We start from the raw sequence: 24186 nt of genomic DNA on the forward strand, positions 1-24186 counted from the left end.
GTTCTTGTTTGTCATAGCTGGGGTACTGTAAAAATTAGGGTGAATATTTTGTTTTTTTATGCATCATATTATCCAAGAATTTAATATAAACAGGTGTGTCCGGCAGGGAGAATTTTGTCTTTAAGTCATTTACAAAATAATCAGTCTCAACTAGATCATATACAAATCTTGATTTCATTCTCTTATCGACACATAAGGCTTTCTTAAAAAATCTAGACTTAGCACATTCAAGATTATTTAAGTCTTTTAAAGTCAAGTATTTCCAGACAGCTTCAATACCATATGAGGCAACAGGAGAAATAGCTAAATCAAATAATTTTTTGGCTGTAACAATAGAACTTTTTGACAAATTTTTAATTTTGCCTGTAGCAAATATTGAGGCTTTAACTCTCTTATCAATATGTTTACTAAAACATACACCTGCAGTTTGGAAAGTGACTCCTAGATAATTAATTGAAGAGCAGAAGGTAATTTTATTCTGTTTTTCCCAGTTCAAATCTACTTTGCTATAACGACCATGACCACCGGCTCTAAATTTCATGACTTGGCATTTCTTTTCGTTTAATTTTAAACATCTTATAGCTAGGTAGTCTGTAATTCTGGGCAGTAAAATGGAAAAATCATTTAAATTTTCACTTAAAAGTACAATATCATCTGCATACAAAATGCATTTAACGCCAGGGAAATCTTTCATAATATCGTTAATATCACTGATAGCAAAAATGAACAGGAAGGGTGACATGCACCCTCCTTGTTTAACCCCGTTTGACTGTAAAATTTCTTCAGAAACGGAAATACCATCATTAATTAATAGAAAATTTACGTCAAGAATTTCTGCAAGCAAGTTTAGCTCTTCAAAAGAAAAGATTTTTGTATCAAAATGATATAGTTACAAAAAAGCTAAAAAATCACTTAAGAACATTAAACAATTTTCTCGAATTAAATCGTGTGGTTATTTTCTCTTGCCCATGCTCACACGTCACGAGTATTACCGCCTGAATTAAGGTCATTGTAGTGTATGCCAAGCGGAAAATTAATTTAGCCAAGCGTTCGTGCTGAAGAGAATAACTTTATCCTGGCACTCCTACTCGTCTAGTGGTGGTTTATATGAACAGCCCTCGCCTGCAGGGTCGTAAAAGTGGAATTCAGTGTTGGCATTTGAAAGCTCGTGCCGAAGCCTTGTCCCAGCCGGTCCCAGCCAATTATCTCCTGTGTCCGCAACCCCTCAGGAATTCATTAGATTGCACCTCTTGGCCCCTTTATTCGGGCTCGCTGACATTTTACTGCATATCACACACTGCCAGTCGGCTGAAAAACTTTTCTCCGCACGGATGATAATAAAATATAAATGCAGCGACAAATCACGATAAAAGCAGCTCCGTTGCTTTTGTTCCTCCCGGTTTCTTCCTGTGAGAGAAACACACACACACACGGAGTGAGGCGGGAATTAAGTTTTAGATTTTGTATGCATTAAAACCGCGTGTGAGCTCGGTGGAATTTTCTTAAGCGGCTTTGTCGGCTGAACGACTCTGACTGTAGCATGCGTGTGGATGTTTGGGCAATGCATATACTACACAACTTGTACGTCGCGTTTTATGTCTACAAACCACACACCTTCGTTCCCAATAGAAAAATCTCATCAAAGGGCGCTGCATGCGACCAGAAATAAATCTGGCTTATAGCGGCCCACTGATACGAAATTAAAGATTAAACGCGCTTTAATGGCCATTTCAAATGTTTTAAGTGCATTTCAGAGTATATGACAAAAACAGTTTATTTTCATTAATACGACATTTTGTCTTTTTTCAAGACATAAAATATCTGATATATTACAAGAAAATATTTACAACTTTCTTGTTGAGACAGCGTTTGATAGATATAAATAATGATCCGAATGTTGATGATAAGAAATATTATTTCGGGCCTAAAACAAGTTTATTTTTTAAAATATGTTGGCATTGAGCCAGTCATAAGTATTCACATTTTAATACAGATAAAGACACAGAGGCAAAAAAATGTGAACAAAGGAAGTGTCTCTCCTGACAATCAGAGGAGCATATATGCGTCGCGAGCATGAATTGTTTGTTTTTCCCATCGTCTCACATCTCTTTCTTGTGGCCTGGTTCTCGAGCCGTGGCTTTCGCAGGTGTAGTTTAAAGTTTTGAGCTACCTCTCGGAAGACCACACCAGTCCTATTTAATGTATTAATTACGATCAATTAAACACGCACGCCGTCGCGTGTATCAGGTTTTTAGCCGCCGCCGCTGGTGAAAACACGAAAAACCACCAAAAAGTGGATCTCATTAGAAATATTTTTACGACAAAAATTATGAGCAGGATGAGACGTGCGGAAATGAGAGCGACCAAGTTTTCAGGCACTTTTTAATTGTGGAATATTACTCTCGAACGCGTGTAGTACTAATTCATTCACGAAAACACTACTTCTAGGACAGGCTTCGTTTGCGAATGGTTTATTTCCGGAGAGGAGAGAGCAAAAACAATAAATCCGTCTTTTTGTCTATTGCCGATTAGTTTTCTATGTTAGGCACCCCGAAAAGTAATTTTCTGTTGACAGGAGGGTGAGCGGTGTGTTTTATTTTTACACCCAATAATGGGCTTTCGCTGTTGCAACCAGAACTGACGAGTCCACCAGCAGCAGAGGAGGGCGTCTGTCGCGGAGATTATCGATCACTACACACCATGTGCGCCGCTCTTTATGACTTTTCGGAGTGTTTTACGAAAACGCTTTATAAAAAATGAACCAGGATCAGGGGTAGTTGCCTTTTAGGACGCCGCGAGTAAACACGAGAACCTGCTGTATGAAAAGGATTTCGGCTCTGTTTGCAGATGCGCGTCTGTGTGGTCCGGGTTAATAAATAATTGCTTGGACTGGCTTAATGAGTTGTAATGCGCCGCTCTCGACTGCTGCATCGTCTGGTAGATTTTATGGAGATATTTAACAGTAAAAACCGAACAGACCCGCGTCTGTTGATATTCACCTATTGGAATTTGGATTTTTGGCCAGTTTGACGACTTTATTTGACTGAGTGAGCAATATTTCAAATTAGTTGTACTTATGAGGCGGATGACGTGCGCTGCCAACTGGAGAGGTCCGTAATATCTCTAGTGTCAGAATTCCAAGCGGAGGTCCTCGGTTTGACGTTGAAGTATGAGGAATATAAACTCACCTGAAACAGAACCATTAACAAAAGCTTAGGGAATTGCCTCGTAAATAGCTAAGGAAGAAAAATAAAAGTAGGACAAAAATCGAAGTTGATGAGAGCACGCGCCTTATATTATTGAACATCAGAGAATTAATTCTTTGTGGAACTCAGGAAAAAGTTTCAGCAGATGCCTTTTAAAGCTGTCCAAATTTAATTACAAAAGTTAAGACACCCTTTAAAAATTAACGGAAAACAAAGGCGCGCCTATTGCCTTCGCAGAGCAAACTTTTTGTCCCTCCTCTCCAAAATTAGATTTCCGAGCGCGTGTGCGTCCGCTGCGCTGGCTCTGCAGTAATCATCAATCTCTGGCCCTCAGAGACAAAGGGATTAAGATTAAATTAGGAAAACACCATTAAATAAATCCAACCCCTTCGTTTTGAATCCTGAGCGGAGAAGAGGCGATTGAACCAGTGTCATAATTGCTCTAATTGTTACTGTGCCGTGCCTTAGACTGTGTTACACAATGATTGTGCACCGCCTTCCACGTGCGGCAAGCTTATATCGTCTAGCATTTAACCCCTTTCTTTGGTGCAAGTCGTAAATATAGCGTTCACCATTAAATCTTGGCACACAGTCAAAGCTGTACATGTCGTCGTCAAATCGTCTGCCTGTCAGACGCGTGAGTGGAAAAAGCAAAAGGCAAATCCACTTTTGCCACCGGCGTGGATTAAAATTTATAAAAATTAGGAAGTGGTGCCAAGAAAAATACGTGTCTGTGGATTTTTGCGCTAAGTGCAAATTGCGCCGGGAGGTAGGAGCTTGCTCCAAACATCAAAAGTAGTACTGCGCTGAATAGTGATCTTAAGAGTACTTGGAAAAATACGGTTAAATTATTCAGTTTGATGTTTGTGTATCTTACCTTCTCTGTCGTAAATTGTCAAATATATATTTTTAGGAAAATTATTTGAATTTCAAACTATAACCAAAATATGTCCCAATCACAAGAGAAAGTCAAAATGAAACAGTATTTTATATGATAAAAATCAGATTGCATAGAGACTAATAAAACCCTCTCGTCCAATCGATCAATATTTTTGTTCCCTGTCCTCTTAAGCCTATGAACATTTTCAAGTGGAAATAGGATGTGCCATGCACGACCAAACTTAGAAAGCCGCACACGCAGTGCCTCATCAAGGATTCAAATTCTGATGCAAATGACATTGAAAATTTTCCCCGTCGTCTCTTTCATTAATATATATTTCTAATATATTCGCATTGCATGCGCAACGAATCCTGCTTGTAACAAAGAAAGCCCATTCATTTCCAATATACGTGTTCGAATGTGTTCTTCTTTCCTTTCATAAATAATAAATGCGGCGGTGGCGGCGGCCTCGTTCCTTAGGTCTTTTTGTTGTTTGTAACACGCCAAACTGGCTGTGTAAAATGGTAATTCATCGTGCTTTACTTTCCACCATGCAAACATCAATCAACGTAATGCAGCGCTTTTGGTGCCCTTGTCGTCTGCTTTTCCAGCCAGCCCAACAGCTATTAGGCGCCTCTGCAGTGCACACAAACAGTGCCGCCCACTTTTAATTTCCGTAATTAAGGGGTTTCGCTAGAACATTCCCAACAGAGCATATAAGCCTGACAAAAAAAAAAAACATGAAATTTGACCGACGCACTAAAATCTTGCATCATTCACAGCTATTTTATCTGAAATTACCGTAAACGATAGTTTTGTAAGGCGTTTTCGATGTTTTTACCATAAGTGCAAGCTCAAATCCCGGAAAACAAACACCGTTGCATCATGCTGTGGGGTCCAAATGTGTTAAATTTCGAGGTCTTTGACTGGAGAAGATCATAATTTATCTCAGCTAATAATGTTCTCCGCTCATGAAAGTCATTTCGAAAAGCCCAAGGACGCATTATTTGCGATTTGCCACGCTCAAGACGTGATAGAGAGGAGCGTGTACCCGTGACCGTTGGCGTGGAAGCAACCAGCACGACGCCACCTGCGTCAGGGTCCAGTGAACCTGTCGATGACTGATACATTGGTCGCCTTTCGGCTGATACCTTTTACAAAAGGAAAGAGCGTGCACGTGACCGAGGTGTAAACGAGCCAGCAGAAAAAGAGGATGTAGCATTGTGTCGGAAATAAGAGAGTGGGTGCGATCGCATTTCCGGCAGCCACCTTGCGGCGTAATAGGAGCTTTCCAACGGGAGACATTCGTCTCGGCCGCCACTTTGACGATTTCAGTTGTAAGATTGGTTTTCTAGGAACCACATGTGCTTATCAGAATACACAATCAGCGAAAAAAGCGGCTCTACGAACTGAATGGCAAGTGGCAAAGGAAGTGGCCGCAACGAGTACTATCGCAATGTTACTTTACGATTTTTTGGCGATAACAATTTGACTACGTGGGAACACCAGGTTACAAACAGAAAAAATTGAAATAAACAAATAACAAATTGTAGCGCTTTTAAATTCAGGGGCATTTTTTCACGTATGTTTGTGAACTTCTTCTCAGTTAGAGGAAATTAGATTTTTAATTCCATTGTCTAAATCGTAAATCATACATGATTTGTGAAACGAGAGAGTTTAAAACAAATGAAAATACAAATAATCTGGATCACAACTTTAAATGTACGTTAGCCTGGAAAATATTACGGAAGTGTCTGCTATTTGAAAGCGTGCACGTGATACTTTTGAATTTAATTCCTTTCAAACGGACGGAGATTGTGTAACTCGAAACGTGAGAGGCACGCATTCTGCTTTGAGTAATGTGCAATAATGCAAAGTATCGCTTTTCAATGCCAACGTTTTTCTCTAAAGGTTAAATTATGCGTTGAAATGATCACATTAAAAACGGTTTTTAGTTTGAATTATTTTCGGCGGGCGAGAATCAAGTCATCTCTAAAATTGGCGAGCTCGGATTACACGTTATTAATGGCCGAATTGTATTATGGCGAATAACACCTCATTTGTGCTCTCTCACACGCAGCTAACGCCAAATTCCACTGGCACAAAAGGAATGCTCGCGCGGCTCTGCATGATTACAGTCGAGCACATAATAACAACGAGAGAGCATCTCCTCAGAATGTAATGATTACATAATACATTCACCGCATGGCGCGCGTGGATCCGTGTATTACTTTGCCAAAATAAAATTCATCTGCGCGCCGTGTAATTTGCAAAGCAATGAGCCTAATCTTTTTGCAACGGTCGCCGAGAGGAATTTGAGCTGTACAAGCCTGAGGATTAGGTCTGTTTTCGGTGCACCGTACCTGAGAGCGAGAGGATTGTAGTCTGCAGGAGAGGTGCGCTTGATTTATTTCCCACGAGAGGCAACTGACCAGTAAACGTGGAGTCACGACTGCAGTGCGTTTGCTTAGGACGTCCCGGCCTGGCGTCCGTTGACAATGCCGCAGAGCCGCGTGTTTCGCAAACACGGACATATAAATCTTCATTTGAAATTTCTCCTCTTTTAAACATGAGCTAACAGTTGAACTCGAACAAAGAGGGATCGCTTTAACAGGGAAAAAGTTTTTCTAGAGTACCGCAAATTGGCTAATTAGAAGTTTCAGTTTGTTAATTTTTAAAGATCATTTAAAGAAACATTTAACGACTATCCAGTCAATCAACACATAAATTCAACGGATCTCCATATCCAGGCCACTTAAAGCTTCAATGCACTGATTGGAAATTCTTCACAATGATATATGGACAAAAATACGTTAAGAAAAAACTCACAAGGGAACAAGTTTTTATCTACAAGCAGGGGATAAAAAATTCGTGTAGGAGATGCGTCAAAATGAACTATAGAAGTATTGCTAGATCGAGTCTTCAAGGTCTTCCGTGCAATTCATCATCAAAGAATTAATTGGCTATAGAAATCTCTCCAAATAGATGTTTTCAGAGCGTACATTTAATTGGATTTTTATTAGCTTCCTCTTGGCCCAGAGAATGCAGCATACTTTTATTGGAATAGATGCGGCTCTCAGGAATGGTAGTGGCTTTCCTTATTTTTCCTAAATATATACACGTAAGAACAAGTATCTTCCCTCATTAAATCTTGATTTTTTTGTATCTGTGTTTTAAATCACAAAGTGATTTAGCAGAAGCTCGTTACTGCAATTTAAAAATGCGTAACTATTTTTTTAGAGTTTTACTCATCGTCTCAATCATCTTGTTACCTTTCTGTGAATATATGCGGCTATAAAAATCGTGAACTCCATATACAGTGTGGAACAATGGAAACATGAGTGAATCATGACTTTCTTGAGGGTAAATTTTAAGGCAAAAACATTTAAAGTAGCGGGTACGCCCATTAAAACGTTCACAGCGCGGCAGTCTGGCCGAAAGCAAATCTCTCTTTCCAGTCGGGTCCACCGTGGAGCAAGAGATTGAATGACCATGGCACGAATAACGAGTCAGGCAAAAGTTCAGGCAAATTTTGCGCAGTCACCTTCGGAACGCGACTCTTGTCACCACCGGTCCCCATCACGGGGCTAATCAGCGGACACAAGATCAGCCAAGGGCCAAATCAAGCGGCGATAGTCATCTTGCAGCTACGAGAATTTACTTTCGTTAATCGCCCGCTTTGATTACGACGACGAGAAAAATGTTGTTATCTCTGCCGGCGGCAGAGCAGTGTTTTTAAAAAGTAACGGTAGCACTCTATGTGCGTTGCTGCGAGGAAAAACCAGTTTTCTCCGTCTTTCTTTTAAATTCTGCTTCGTCTTTTCATCGCTCACAAATGGCCTATATGCGAGGACGGTAGAATCACTTTCGAGGCTCATTATACATATACACACACGCACGTCTCTTTAAAAAGATATTAGTCGCTCCCGATCAAATTGATTGGAGATTAGGATCGTCTGCCTGAAACTGGAGCTGCTCCGGTGAGAGGAGTTGTTTTCTCGCCAGAAAAGTGAATTCTGTGGCGTGTAATTATTTCTCGGTGGTTTTTGCACTGGTTGAAAGCAAAAGCCGCTAATGCTGGAAAGCGGGAAACTGGAGCGAATTGCCAACATAATAACTGTGCTACTGTGTTAAAGACCCGTCACTCGGCTTTGATGTTGGCTGCAGCACTAAAGTCATTCATGGCGTGTCGTCTTGACAATTATCCTTTCTAGCTATCGTTCAAGTACTACAATAAAGCAAACTGCAAAAATAGCAGCAGAGCACTTCTTTAAAAACTCGATTTAACTATCCACTCGAGATTAACTTTCTAAGCTCGTTTTTGCAATCAAATGGGAGTAGCTACGCTAAATCAATTTGGAACTATAAAAAATAATGTGAGAATTAATAGAGAGAGTCAAATGTTATGTGGCAATATATACGTTGATTTACTGCTTATCTCAATACTTGTGTGAATAAATTAAATTTTAAATGGAATACGGTGTCAGGTAGAAAAGTGACAGTCATTCCCGCCTGATTGAATAGGCAAAGTATAAATAATTCAGGTTTGGCTGTGCGCCGTGGTCACGGGAAATTTTGTAAGTATAGCTAAAATTAGTATGAAAAATCGTGAGGTGACGTAATGACCGGCCGCGGAGACAAAATTCGAGTCAGGCAGAACAATGTGCAATAAATAAGCAGGCTCAATGCCACTGGCTCTCATTTGAAGACGTAAAAGTGTCACGCTGGATGGGAACCAGTGGAGAGACACGACCGATTACGTGCGTGTGTGCAGAAAGGGTTCAATAAGATTGGGCGCCAAAATTAGTATTCCGGTCGGTGCGACGCGTTGTCTGTTGGTGGCTGACTGTGATTTCCTTCGACTCATGCCGCTTCAGGGGCGACGGAAGGGAAAATCCGAACTGGGGAAAAGATTACAACGGGTGCAGCAGGAATATGCGGCTTCTGTTTCCTGTGTCATTACACGGCTAATGCTTACGAAAACCGAAGCCTTTTCGCCGCCCGCGCTTTGTATTTGTATATATGCACTTGGTAGTTTTGAAAACACACGCACACCCCAAAACTAAATCAGAAGGAGCGGGTCGGCGGATGAGATATAAATAGCCATAACTCGAGCAATGATCTTTCCAAATGGCCTCTGTGTCGCCGCCGTCTCAACTGCTTCCTATCATTTGATGCAACATTTAGCAGTCTTCCCCGCACACTTGGCACCGGGCACCAAAACTCCTTCTGCCGATTTTGTTTCCTCACGCGACGCATGTGTTGTGCGGCCGGCCAACGTAAATATCACTTTCGCGTCTCCCGAGTTTTGTGAGTCACATTTATCTGACTGCGAAGACGAATTTCGTGGTCCATTTTATTGCTCGATAAAAAACCAAGGATCTCAATGGGCCACGTCTCGAGGGCAGTAAATCAAGAGCGAGTTAAAAATGACACGATGAATTGGTCCAGGGGGCCTAGATAATATTCAAAGAGTGTAAATAGAAATGTAAATAAATATGTTGCTGTTGGGGACTGGAGGTTTTCAGCTTAGAATTTATGTGTGCGGGTTGTAGTTACGATGATGAGATTTCATTTGATTTTAAAAGACACACAGGTTTAATTATTTCAGATTAGTGCGACATCAAAATTGCCCTTCGTGTTTGAAAATAACTCGTAATTTATTTAATGAAGAATTTAAATAACGACTACAAATGAACAATGCTTTTTAAGAGATTCAAATTATAGTAAGATTTATATTAAATTAAACTCAAAATTGAGAGTCAATGAACTTCGAATGAAAAATTTTGACCTCTTACGTTAACACATTTAAATCTGTTTATTTTTAAAATAAATGTTCTTACAAATATGATGACTCTTAAATTTCACTCTCAAGCAAGGATATTAATTTCAATGAAATCTGTTTAGGCTTGTTAAATTTACTACGTCTACCAGCTCACCAATCAGAAATAGCTCAGTTGGTGCGGGTTTTCATGTGTCTGATGACGCCTCTTTTGTTTTAAGGGCAGTTAATTTTAAGAGCAGGCAATATATTTTTCGCGGCTCCATTAAAATAAATCCTAGCCTGACTGGCCCTCAGCGTGGCTCAGCTGCATGCAAATAACACTCTCGTGCACAGAGGCCCGTTGCAACCCTTTTAATGATATTTTAATCGCCTCGGCGCTGCCTCGAAATAGAACGCATAAGCCGGGACCGTGCGTGAAAATTTATGCTGATTCCATCTCCGCTGTTTATGTTAGGGAATCCGACAGCAGGCCAGTCTGGCCCACATTGCAAATGACCAATCCCATGGGGATTACGATCTTTTCGGTCCGAAATACCGTGAGCTTTGCAAACAATGTGTGCAGAAAAATAATATCATGGAACGTCTTAAAGCACTTTTCCGTTGCAACCAAAGTTATTATTATGAGATAGCTCAACATTTTAAGTCCATCCTCTAAGCTTAACTTTCGATTCGAGATTTTAAACTCTCACAAGCATAAATTTAACTATCCGTTTTTCGGGAAAAGGTTTAAGCTTTGAGAAAAATTCAATTTTAAAAATTGGAGCACTAATTCAGAAGGGTTTGTTTTGGTGAGACTAAAATGTTAAGTTTGTTGAAAAAACAGAAATGATTAGAACGGTAGATTAGCGTTGAGTATTGTTGCGTGCATAATTCTAATAAAATCTACATCCTGCCCCCTTGCAGTGTGTAATTTTACACCGCTCGTAAGACTGAGTTTTATTATGCTAAAAATATTGATCTTGCGAGGCCCAGTTCTCACACGCGTTCATGGTTTTCCTTCTCTATAGAGTGAGCTGAATATTCATTCCGGGTTTCTTTTTGTTAAGCGAGCTGGCAAGGCATCATGCTCCGATTGATTTATTTATATTTGTGGTCAGCGACTCATTAACACTTGATTCTAATCAATTGATCTTAATTGGGATCGTTGACGGAGCAATTAAATTTAGGTGGCGGTTGAAACTCATGACGCATACGAAATTGATATTGCTAGTTTTCTCGAGATCAATTCCAGTTATCCAGCACTCGATCCAGTGAGTTTAGTTCATTAAATATTCAATTTCGTTCAGTGTCTTAAGCGACAACTTTTACGAATGCCAAATAACTTGAAAATGATCTGCGGAAAAAATCTACTTAGGCACAGTAGATTATATTTGTATTCATGTTTTGGTACGAGCGCACATATGTTAAATATTTCCCCCTAAGAGATTTCAAATAAAAATGTTATCGGTGCGAGTGCTTTAAATTAATACCATGCATACCACGGTTAACGAAAATTATGAAATTTTGTTATGTTACGTAAGCTGTTTTTCTACTTTATTATTATGTTATGGAGTGCACTTGAAAATGCGTGTTATCAATGATGCCTCCTCTAGCGAAGATTTAGATAAGATTTTTCCCTCTATAATATAAATTGGAGCCAGCTTCTTACACAATTCTACAGCAATGGCGAGTCAAATGTGGCCATTGTCAGCTATTGGCTTAGTGTTCTTAATTTTGGGCGCAAATGGCCAAAGCCCAACCGTTATTTTGGACGGCCTCGGAACCGTCGTCGGAAAGGAAATGACCACGATCAACGGAAGGACCATTCACGCATTTCAGGGTATCCCCTACGGAGAATCCACCGCTGGAGCAAACAGGTTCAAGGCAAGTTCATTTGCAAATAAAGTGGAAATAAATTATTTTATGGTGCTTTGATTCAGGCACCAATTCCTAAACAATGGAGTGGAACCTTTGACGCGACAAACCCGGGCGTTCCTTGCATTCAGCCCGACTTTGGAATTTTTAAACAGAGAACGGAATCTCCCAATCAATTCGTGTCAAGCAGATACGAAACCATCGGTTCAGAAGACTGCCTCACTGTTCAAGTGTACACGCCTGATGTATGTATGCGGCGATTGTTATGTCGCGATAACAATCTAACTTTTTCTTTCATCTTAGCTCCAGCACAATCAGAATTTGCCGGTTCTTGTTTATTATCACGGAGGAGGATTTTTAAATGGGGACGAGAGCGATTTCAGGCCTGATCACATTTTGGACAGAGATGTTATCTTAGTTGTACCCCATTACAGGCTCGGAACGCTTGGTATGTTGTTAAAAAATAAAAAATAGTGCTTCTTCATTACGAGACTGAACAGGCTACCTTTCAATGCAAAATGACTTGATTCCTGGAAATGCCGGTTTGCTTGATTCTGTCGAGGCTCTAAGGTGGATTCAGAGCCACATTTCTAAATTTGGTGGAGATCCAAACAGAGTAACTGTTTCCGGACAGAGCACTGGATCCACCCTTTCCCATTATATGCTGATCACTCCTTTGACTGACGGTAAAAATTAAAAAAAATCAGCCATTTTAAAATTACTTATCGAACTTAAGGTATGCTGCATCGTGCTATCATGATGAGTGGATCAACTTTGACTACTCTCTCCTACGACCGAAACCCAGTCAAGAGCGCCAGAGACATCGCATCATTTGCAAACTGCACAGGAACCGATGACGAAGTTTCCCAGTGTATCTTTAACCTTCCAGCACAGACACTGATTGACGCCCACATCAATTACTACGTAATATTTGGATTAAAATTTTAGCAGTTTAATTAATTTCAAACGTTTTATAGAGTGTTGGTGGTACTGGTGGAATCCAACCAGTCATTTCAAGGCCTGACGAACCTGAAGCAACCAAGGTGGTGCCGGACGATCCAAAAGTGATCGTTCAAAGTGGTAACTACAAATCGGTGCCAATACTGGCTGGCGCAACTCGACACGACGGCATGTTTTACGTCAACTGTGAGTGTTTTGGGGTAGACGCGGCTTTCATCTAAATAAACATTACTCTTCAGCTCTCGATCTGATTCTGAACGCGGCAAATCTGGTTAACAACGAATTTTTCATTAGGAAGTTGCTCGCTCGCCAAGTTTTGGAGTTTGCAGGTATGGCGAGCTTTTTTACTCTCTAGATAATTAAATTAATTTAAATGTTAGGCATAACGGACACTACTGGCTCTATTACCGATATGTTGGATCATAAATATCTCTCTTATGTCGGCACTGATCAAAGGGGAAACTACACGGCACTGATTCCAGGATTGCTGGATGTGAATGGAAACCATTCAATTATTTCAATATTTATTATTTCAAGCGTTTTAGTTCCTCACAACTGAGTACATGAAAGCGCCTGCGAATCGCATGGTCCAAATCAACTCTCAAAAGGCGGACAGTTACCTGTACACTTTCAGCTATAGAGGCCGATACCACCTTAATGGGAATGGAATCAACTACCCACCTACTCTATTTGAGGATGGTACTTGAATTAAATTTCTTATTTAATTGAAATTTTTAATTGATTTTTTCAGGCGTTCCGCACAGCGACGACATGATTTATCTCACGCCCAGAATTACTGATCCATTCAACGCTGAGGAACTGGGCATGGTCAATGTTTTAACCACGCTATGGTCTAATTTCGCCAACACTGGCAATCCTAATCTACCTGTGCAAATCGGTCTTCCTGAATGGCCCAGTTATGACCAGATTGACGAGTCATATTTCGAAATCAACGTTAACAGCGTGGCTAAGAAGGACTACACGGAGGAATTTTTGGTTGCAATTAATGATAACTTGCCTTACAGCAGACATGTGTAATAATTTTGTAAAATAAATTTTAAGAACGATTTTCTATCAATACGAATCTTTAATTTTGTTGAACTTTTGCTTTTTTTAATTAAACGATTTCCTCTGTTAATTCAATTAAATTTTCACTTGTAAGTATTATTAGGTTTGCGTTTGGGACATGGCTACAAGCGCTGTTATATCCGGCAGCAAGCACCGCGGTCAATATAAAAAAGCTCAATATCACATGTCTATTGCCTCTCCTGTACATACTTAGAAACGCGATACTAAATGCGTTCTGACAGCGAGCGAGGCGTGCGTACGTTTTTCACGAGGCGGGGACTCGAAAAAGCGCAATCAAATGCAGCAATATACGGATAATCGCAATCTCGTGAGTCACCATTCGCGCTCGCTATCTTGGGTTAACCGGGCCCATCCCAGTTTTTGTTCGAACTGCAGGCAGGAAGAGCAAACAATAAATAATTTCGACCGAATAACCCTCGGCAGGCCCATTAAATTGAAATGCACTCCTCAGCATGAAATCCAAGCATCGTCAGTAAAAAGCTCCCAGCAGTTTTTTTCGCCTCCTTTCTTTGGCTCCCTTTAGAGTCTTGCAAGCGCTCTCTCGATCTGCTGCTCTCTCGCCTGTCCTCTTGTCTCGTCTGGTCGATGAAAAGTGGAGAAGACGATGACGAGTCCTCCCTAGGCACTACTTGTTGTGTCATTTCTTTGTTTATCGCGGAAATTGCCAGTGGCCAAGCGGAGATGGAGCTGTAGCTCTGATGGCAAAAGGGATCTCGAGTTTCGCGGGACTACGGGACCGTTCCCCAATGACGTCCAACGAAATGATATGGGGAAAGAAAAAGGGATTTGCCTCGACATTTTCTCCCGCATAATGCTGGTTATTACGATATGGCGAGGAAAGATAAAGCAATAAAGTTCCAACTTATTTTTTCAATATATAAGAATACTAAACTTGTTAACATACAAAAAACTAAAAATTTAAAAAAATCCAAAATAATTAAAAAAGAATAAATTTTCACCTCTGGTTATTTTTAGTTTAATTAGATTTTTGATCTAAATATCTGCAACCGACCATTAATAAATATTTCCGCTGAATACATCGACTAGCCTGCTAAGAGTAGAATACATATATAGAACGAGAAATGATTTTTTTAATCAGAAGAAGCACGCAACAAATTTACGTTCTTATAAATTTTTAATCCTAGCATTCAAATTATACGATCATAGTCATAAATAACGTGAGTAAATCTGAAATCCCCGATGCTGCTGGAGTCAAAATTACAGCCTTAGTTTTCGCAACAGTTCACACCATGCTGGAGAAGGGCGTTTCCTCCGTCTGCCTCGAGGCGAGTTCCTGCTATCCAGCATAATATGCATTTCCACAACGTACGCTTGCTCTGTCTCACGTCATGCATTGCGGCCAAAATCAATGCTGTGATGGATCGAGTAGATCCGATCGTGCTGTTCAGGTCGCGCCTGATTAATTACATCCACCTGCGGCACCGACCGTATTTTACTCACCACTTGCCCCGAGGGCCATCCGCTTTTTGTTTGAGATCCCTCAATCCCTGCGGTCGTTTCTCAATTCGCGGCACATTGTTTACCGTTGCGCCGCTCTCTTGGTTGAATCAATCATCCCGCGTAATTAGCATGGTGAGGGGAACAATGGTCAATAATGAGCAAGTATGTTTTCATAGCGTTCCTTGTGCCAAATTGGCTCCGTTAGCGGAATGCAAATATTTTCCTTACACTCTCCTCCTCTTTGAAAGCGTCTGCGACCAAGCATTCGATTTCTGTGAATCTTTCTGGAATAATATTTTGATTTTTCTATAAATGTTTTTTACCGTTTAATTCTAGGAACTTGTTACATGTCTTGAAAAAAGTAAGAAAGATCGAGTATATTATAAAAAATGTAATTTGAAATTAATGACCACTTAAAATAATAAAATGTTTTACTGTTAGATCAGCCCACTCTTTGTTTTAATTTTGTTCAATGTAACGTTCTTATTAATTTATTTCAATTAGAAAAAATATTAAAAGTTAATTAAAATTTAATTAGAAATTATGTTGTATATTATTCTCCTTCATCTACCCAAAAAAAGGCATTCATAGATATTACTACAAACTAAGGAGAGCCAAACTAAATAATTCTGCAAAAAACTTTCCATGCTAACATGTGAAAACGCTCATCAAACAAGTGGTTGAGAAAATCATTAAAATCGCCTTTCTTCTTTTCGAGTGGGATGTGGTGTGTGGTAATGAATAAAATCTTTTCCGACAATTCAGTCCCTCTAAAGTCGGAATAGTTTGTATCCTTCGCGTCGTTTCTTGTACAACACGCGACGACATAGCGTATTGAATAAGCAAGAGGAGATTTTAGTCCACATTGGGAATTCTCAGGGGCCGTCATTAAGCAATCATTCATATTTTTTCTCGCCGAGCACACGCACTCGCTAGGAGGAAATTGAAAATAACATGTGTGGAAGGCAAACCTGAATAATGGATTTCTCACGTGAATGTAAATGTCCAGGTTCACAGAAGTGTGCCGATAGCAAAATAAAGGGTTCTGCCTCTTTATATACTCGCTTCGCAGAAACCAAAAGAGGAAAACAATCGAGCCGCTATTTAGCTTCCTCGGCGTCCAAAAACGAGACAAAGAAAATTAAAACAAAAGTTTCTGCCTGCGAGAGAATGGAAATGCAGTCGGTCGTTAATTTTCCTCTGCGATTAGCACACAATGCGTGCATATATTCGCCGCGATCGAACTCACTCTGCAGCCCTTTCAATGGAGCTCTATTGCAGGCATTTGAATGAAAGCGTTCGTCTTGAGTTCTCCATTCCAACTTGACTCGGCTAAGTCACTCAAGCAGCCAGCATTCGTAACCGAACCCGCAGCATCACATTGTGGCAAATAATAAGCATCCTCAACGGCACAAGAGCGAATTCAAGAGCGCACGCTGAAGAAAGCAGCCAAAGATTCGGTTTCAGGAAGGGTTAGCGAGAAGTTTTTCTCGAGTGCAGTCTTTTCTTTTCACGGATGCGAGCAGTGTACCAGCATGAGCCGCTGATCGACCTCCTGTTGAACAACATTGCGCACCGATGGTGTTAGCTCAAGAAATTTGCGATGAGTAACGGGCCGCACGATTTGTCAACGATCAATACAATGACACTCACGAGAAGCAGTTAGTGGCTTGCATTTTCTTTTTGGCTTCACCATGCGATTAAAAATGATTTAGAGTCGCTTTTCTTTAAATTTTGAACATAAAAAAACAGGAACTGTGATTTAGCAAAAGAGGACCGTTGTCCAAAATTAAAAGAAAAAAAGATTTTTAATTTATTTTGCTTTGATTTTATCATTGCGCAGCGGCAAATGTTGTTATATAGGTTTATTTTTTTTTTTTAGAAAATATCCAACAAAAATCATTTTACAAAATTTAATTAACGTATAAGTGCTGTTAAGCTTGTTGCATAAATATTATTCCAGCGATGTTTCAAAATGGTTCAATATTTTTGCAATTGGGACACATCCACATCAAAGAGGATCACAGTTCGCATTTTGATCTTTAAAAGTAATCCTATTTTTACAGCAACGTTTAGTTTATATGGTATTAAAATGATTAAATAATTTAACGTTAAAATGAGTCTCCACCGAACATGAATAGAAAATATTACCATTATTGTGAACAGGATATAGGACCTAAATTCAAAAATTTCGTGCCTGCAAGCGGTAGGTGATTTTATAATTTAATTGGAAACTACGCCACAATACATCGTGTCCGTTATTTAATCTAATTCGAACACTGCCCTGAGTCTCTCTATCTACTTCTCTTTTCCCCGAGCAAACTGAGCACTCCAAGGAAAGGTTCACGCCATCTCGCATTAAAGTGCATCGCTTGCGAATGACTTAGGCTTTAGCGGCGCGGAGATAAAGGTTCTTCGCACCTGAGCAAATTATCCGCCGGCTGCTGCTGCTGGGGGCCACATTTTACTCTTTCTGTTTGCGTGTGCGTGACACAACCTGCCAAGGGTCTGCGGAGAAAATTAGCTTTTATCTTTGCTTGAATGGGCGAGAGTGACAAAATAAATCTCCATTTGCCGCCTGCATTATCAGTTCATGCACTTTTTTGCTTATCAGTGTACAAGGTAATCTTTGTATACACTGCTTTTATGAGAGGACAAACAGAATGTTCAAGAGTAAGATATTGGCTTTACTTCCACATCTTTAGCAACTGCAAAAAGTTATATCAAGATTTCAGCGATTTTGGCCAAATATCCGAAGAGAAAAAAAATGACGGACTTTATATAACCGAGCAATTATCTTCCCTCAAACGAATAAAATATCCATATTATGAGTATGTTTGTTTACTGGTCATGATTAAAAACAATAATGTTAAGAAAGAAACATATTTTTACAGATAAAAGCTTCACGAAAAAAGTAGATCACGTTCGAGATTTGTGAGCTATGCAGGGAATACGTACATTTTGACAAGAATTAGCGAAATGCGGTGGCGTCGTAATAAAAACGCGCCATAAATCCACTTTCCAGTTCGGAATTATGTCCCCTCCCTGCATTTACAGAATAAAAGTTGGCTGAAAATTAACGCCTCACACACTTTCATTTCCGCCTGGTTAATTGACTCATTTTTTCTGGACCAGATTCACGCTGGCACAAATATGCTTGAAAAACAGAGGTGGGCAAAATCACACGCGCCACACTGATGCATCCTTTGTTTCGCAACGGCCGCGGCGCCTTGCCGGCTTATAATATGCCATTTTGCGTGTCACGCAAATTGAGGAAATGATGCGTTGAGTGAGACGTTAAAAGCGTGGGACGGGTTTTCAAGCAACAGCAGCCAAGTGCAATTAGTGCCCACAATGCGTGCATGTTTAATTTAATTACACTCTGCCGGTGCCGGCCGACCTCTTGGCTCTTCGTTTTTGTCATTTTTTTCTCTCTTCTCCGGTTTGCTTTTGCGCCGGCAATTTAACGCCCGAGGAGCCGCTGTTGCATTATTTATTTATTGCACCGAGTTATTTCTTTTAATTAGGATTGTCGGTGCTTTCGTTTTCAGACAAATCCTGCTGAGCAATGCATACAAAGGCGTCGTCGAACCGTGCAGCTGAGTGACTGAGAAGCAAAACGAGACACGACCGCTGAAAACAAAAGTTTTTTACGAGGCGATTGCGCATACAATGGCCGAGCGTCGATTTCATGCTCGACAAACGTGAAACGCAGGTGAAAAATTAATTGTTCGCCGAAGAAAACAAATAATTAATCCTGCGGCTGGAATGTCATTCGACGAGACTTGGATCGGCAGTGGACAAGCTGGTGATTAATGACGAGGAGTGAACTGGCACTTTTCCAATTTGCCCAAGAGTGGATTGAAAGAAAGCCGCGAGAAAAATTTCATGAGTCAAAGCGGCGGCGGCGGCTGCAGGGTGATGAATCGATTAAGTCAGTGTGCTCGGCGGCGGAAAAAGTGCCTTTTGAGTGCCAAGTGGTGCTATGGTGCGATGAAATAAGCATAGGTCATGGCTACGCCCTCAAAACAACCTGCGTGACGCGTCCAATACGTCTCTCACGTGGTATTTTATTTGAGAACGGTGATTTATCCGTCTGCATGCGATCCGCGAATTTTTCACTTTCATCGATTTGCGTGCAAGTCGCTTTTTTACTGCGTAGTGGGTTTAGAAGTTTCAACCCTGGGCGGTGAGATAGAGGAATCTAATTTTCTTCTTCGTATGCCAAAGAAGTGACGTTACCATCTGTCATTTAGCGCGTGGCGCACTGTCGCTTGAGTCACGTTCCTTCGCCTTTTGGTGCGTGAAATCGATTTGAGAGGGTCAGATCTATATTTTCTCACAACTAGCTCGCAAGGAAGGTTCCGTTTGCAGGCCTCTGTTCTTGTTTAAGCTCGTCACAGAGAAGTTGTAAAACTATCGACTTTGTTTTGAATGAATCTCAGAGAAAAGAGTATATGCAAATTATTCCACCGAAAGTTAATTAGAACAAGTTGGATAATATTTCCCAACAAAGCTCAATGCCTGCAAAGGTTGCGAATATAATAGCCCTCCTAAAATCCTAAAATAACAGATGTTACCTAAACAGCAGTTCACCGCATAGTGGGAAGTTTCGTTTTCATTCTATTAGCGTATTGACCCAAAAAGAACTTCGCACTTGATTGGCACTTCTTGGGCTTGTTGAGGAAAAGGAGCAATTTGCTGGAATCGGGCCAGCAGTGGATTTGCATATTGCCGAGCCAGCGTTTGAGTCAGCGGGGCTGCTGCAGCTGCTTTCCTCAATGAGCCAAATAACTACGTCACCCGCGCAAAGGCCATGAATTATCTCATTTATTGTTCTGACGGTTCAGACAGGAAAATTTTGTTAATTTTGCACTCTAGGTGCATGAGATAAGCTTTCAAATTGAAATAGGCGTTGCGTCCCGATCCATCAAAAGCATTAAAAGTCTAATGACTCCACCTTTCTTTTCATTTGAATAAAAAAATAATTTGGTTTACAGTCGCCGCTAATATGGTCAGCATATGCGCGAGTTAAAACGAAAGCCTAACAGAAGTTCGCACTTAATTTAGCATCCCACATTTTGCGGCAAAAGTTTCATCTCCGACGGGCGTCGTGTTGAAATCAGAGTTCCCACGAGTTGGCTGAGTGGAATAGGACCGATTTGCATGAGCACCCAGAGCGAATCGAGCCAGCCCGCTTCCTCAAAACAAAACTGATTCGCCGCGCGCGCAAACAGGTATAATGGAGTGCGTTCGCTTGTGGGTGTGAATTTCAGCGAGTGGGGCTGGAAAAGTCAGCCACGCATGATCTCACTCGACACAAGACCAAATAAAGAAAGTGGCAAATGAGGCAAAGTCAACGCAGAAATAGATAAACACGCACAATATAGCTTCGAATGTTGTGCGTTTGAAAATTACACTCTCAGCTTGTGACTCACGTTCTGCTCGTAAAGAAGCCGTCGTGAAAAAATTATCTCATATCATTGTGCATTATAAAACGAGAAGAGAGCCCCGTTGGCCGTGCATTCCATTTGTTTCATTCGATTTTTTTCTTTCTCTCTCGCGGCCGTCGCGATAGCATCTGCAAAGAAAGTTGTAATGATGTATTTCTTCTTTGCTTGTGCTGCCTATTTTGTTTTATTGGACGCTCGAGCGAGTGATACACGTGTAGCTCGGCGAACAGTCCTTTGTGATTGTGCCGTTGGTAAGCGCTCTCGAGAGATGCATTTCACTCGATAGCGTGGAGAGTGTTGCTATTCTGCTCCTCTCGGCCGCGAAGAAACTACAGTTTTGTGAATATTCGTCGCGCGTAACTCTTCTTCCTGCCAGATTAGCGCGGCTGATTAGAAACGCGCGGGTTTTCTTTGGCTTTGCTCAGCATTTTCGAATCGATTATGAACAGTTTTCTTAGCAGCAGCAATTACGTTGCGGTGATACATTCAAACCACGAACTGGTGAAAATATAAAAGAGCGGTCAGTTTTAAATTCGTCTCGCAAGTTCACAGTCCCAATTGGTCTAGCGTAGAATAGCTGTGCTGCAAATATTCACAGCCAAGTGAGGCAATCTGACACTGAAAAATGAAGCGCATTTTAATTTATTTGTGAAAAATATCAAATGAAATAATGCACAGCGTAAAGACAGTGAGTTTTAGGGAAGCAGCATCATTACCACGGAAACTTTTATTGTAAGACATTTTTAGTGTAGCATGCCTTTGTCGTACAATAAAATTAATTATCACATTTTAATTTGAAAATTATTTTGCATCCAAGGCAGAAAACACCGTGTCAACTTACATATATCTTTCAGAAATATTTTTTGCGGAATGTCAAAGGGTGGCACGACGATACGAGTTTTTTCTTGTGTGCCAGAAAATTTGACAAGTCACGATCTTGCCACTACAGCAATTTCACACGTCAAAGATGCTTTTGTGCTTTTTTTCTAGGGAAATGTCTTTCATGTGTCCGCTCTCAACATTGTGCGGAGTCTGCTAAATCCACGGTCGCGTATTTTCGTGTGTGTAGAAGATAGATATTTATTGGATTTAAATCGATTTACTGGCCACCACGTCATAGGAAACCAGTTCGTTATCGACGAACGATTCGACACACCCGCGACAATTATTCACTCTCGCTCAATCCGTCGCTAGTTTATTTTCTAGCCGCCTCTTGAGATTCAAGGTTGGCAAATCCGTCAAACACGTCAACAAGGTCCAAACGCCAAGAGCGATGAGGAAGCTGATGCGATTTGGACACCTTATTTGGCTAACGTTTTTATCCATAGCTAACAGCCAAGAAATGCGCAATTTTTAATATTGATTTCTCTGTATTTACGTTGGAAACAAACTTTTCAGAATTGCCAAAAAAGTATCATGTTAGATTTAAAACTTTAAAACTACTGTATCCAGTTGAAATTAAATACATCGCTGTATAGTGAGCATTTTTTTCTGTAGCACTACAAATATTTTCTGATAAATTTCTGTGCATCGAGTTTTGACTGGAAATAACTTAAACGCACCTGCTTTCATGGCTTCTTCCATTAATCAGTTTCACTGTATGTAATATGTTATAAAAATCAAAGCCTTCAAAAAAGGAATATTTTTGTATTTACTCATTTTTGCGATCTTTTTTAATTAGAACTGCAGCTGAATCCAGTTAAATGGATATTAACTGTTGACACTAACTTCTGTAAATAACGATTATTTATGGTGTAATAACAATCATCTTTTAACGTGCCAAATTTGCTCAACTGGCTGCTCGTTTCAAAAGCGTCTCTAATTTTTTCAAGTGAGCAGAAAATCAAGCGCTGATTGAGTCAGACGATACAAAGAAAACATTGTGTGTGCGAAGCAAGTCGCGCAATGGTGCCGGGGAGAACACAGAAAATCACTTTGTTCTCAGTGGCGAGAAGAGGAAAAAATCTCAGTATTGCACAGGCTGCGAATGACCCAGCGAGCGTCTAATTAGACGTAGCCAGAGATACAGGGCAGGCCTTTAATTGCATTAAGTGATTATCGGAACGGGGGCGCTGACTGGCTGCGGCTGGCCGGCCAAACGCGGAGTGAGGCAAGCAGATATAAATCTGATTACGAGTGGGTGGAAGCTATGTGCACACCCTGGGGAGCTGTGAACAATGAGAAGTGCTGACTGCGCGACAGTCTTCAGAGATGCTTATTGTTCGGATTGTTCGCACGCAGATAAGCATTTTTTATGTTTCTGACGGAGCAGGATATATATACATATGTTTGCCTTGATTTTGGTTTATGGTTTGGGGTATGGATTGGAACACCATGTGGCAGAGAAAAAAAACTCTTTTTTGCCAGCTGAACACACCCATTTTTACATGAAAACATGTTGCTATTTTCTGAGCCCCCTAGGAAATCATATCTTTTGCGATGTCATCATTAATAATTTGCAACTCAGTCAGTCTGCGCGTAATAATTTGGTATTCTTATAATTACAAAGAGAGCATTGACTATTCCACAACTCTTGAGAATAAGGCGGCCAGAGGCCACATGCAGAGGCCTATTCAACATATTTTTCATTGCATCAAAATATCCTAGCGTATAAATAATTGATAAATAATATCATAGTGGATTTGGAACAATCAGAAAATGATCGATTTTGGTAGGATAAATATGCAAGTAATTGAATCCGTTGTGTAATTGCGATCGATACGCTTGTCCCTCAGTCCTGAGCAGAACACAAAATATCAGCTATAATGTTTTGAATGATTGATAAAGAGAAAATATTTTCTTTATTTAAGCTTTAATAACATTAAAATTAAAGAGTATTTCACGCAAAAATAATTGTAGGAATATAAAAATTTAAAAATTGTATCAAATACCACTTAATAAATTATTAAAACTTGTAAACTTTTAGAAAATTTTCATAAACATACAACTTTAAAGCAAAGTACTTAAATTTTAGGATAAATAATGAATTATTTTTTATTAAAAAAGGCACCCACGTTTTTAATAAACTCGCCTTTGCAAGAAAGGTAACCTGAATGCGAACGATGACAGCTTTACCGTGTCAATATTTACGCAGCGTGCGATGGCCGCTGCACACAGGACACCTCAACGACAAAACAGTTATTTCATTATTTAAGCTCGGTGTGCGTGCGTAAACGTAACGTGCAAGACAGGCATGCTTTGAATGGAACACGCGTGTTTTGCTTGTTCCGCGAGACACATTTATGGTGCCAAAATTCCTCGAGAGTTTGCGCGGCCCTCCAATTATCTTTTGAAAGTTGCTGCAACTAGGTGTCAAGCGATGACAGCCCTGCTGAGACAAGAATCTTAATTAGATGCCTGAAATAAGTTTAGTGGATCAAGCAAGGGGAAGAATAAATAAAGGTTATCAGTAATCAATTTAAGGAAGTATCATATTTTTGGAGAAATGAAATGAGCATTTTTTAAATTTCCAAATTCTTTGGCCGTCAGAAGCCACCT

The 24186-nt window shown here is 40.3% G+C and overlaps 2 protein-coding genes across 2 annotated transcripts in view; one reads left to right on the forward strand and one right to left on the reverse strand.

The window, feature by feature from the left end:
- The window catches only part of raskol (Ras GTPase-activating protein raskol), a 97768-nt gene that overhangs the window by 68420 nt on the left and 5162 nt on the right, over positions 1-24186 (reverse strand). The window lies entirely within an intron of this gene.
- On the forward strand, positions 11498-13763 carry LOC135944118 (juvenile hormone esterase-like). Its single transcript, XM_065490861.1, has 10 exons — positions 11498-11734; positions 11791-11970; positions 12029-12173; positions 12226-12411; positions 12462-12649; positions 12703-12871; positions 12925-13014; positions 13066-13178; positions 13231-13384; positions 13437-13763. The coding sequence occupies exons 1-10, from the start codon at positions 11534-11536 to the stop codon at positions 13721-13723; spliced, it is 1713 nt and encodes a 570-aa protein (XP_065346933.1). The 5' UTR covers positions 11498-11533; the 3' UTR covers positions 13724-13763.

This window comes from Cloeon dipterum, chromosome 4 (genome assembly GCF_949628265.1).
Source record: "Cloeon dipterum chromosome 4, ieCloDipt1.1, whole genome shotgun sequence".
Classification (NCBI taxonomy): Eukaryota; Metazoa; Arthropoda; class Insecta; order Ephemeroptera; family Baetidae; genus Cloeon; species Cloeon dipterum.

Coding starts and splice junctions, on each gene's coding strand:
- LOC135944118 (XM_065490861.1), top strand. CDS start 11,534: ATGGCGAGTCAAATGTGGCCATTGTCAGCTATTGGCTTAGTGTTCTTA. Junction 11,735..11,790: donor CTGGAGCAAACAGGTTCAAG/GCAAGTTCATTT, acceptor GCTTTGATTCAG/GCACCAATTCCTAAACAATG. Junction 13,015..13,065: donor CCAAGTTTTGGAGTTTGCAG/GTATGGCGAGCT, acceptor TTTAAATGTTAG/GCATAACGGACACTACTGGC.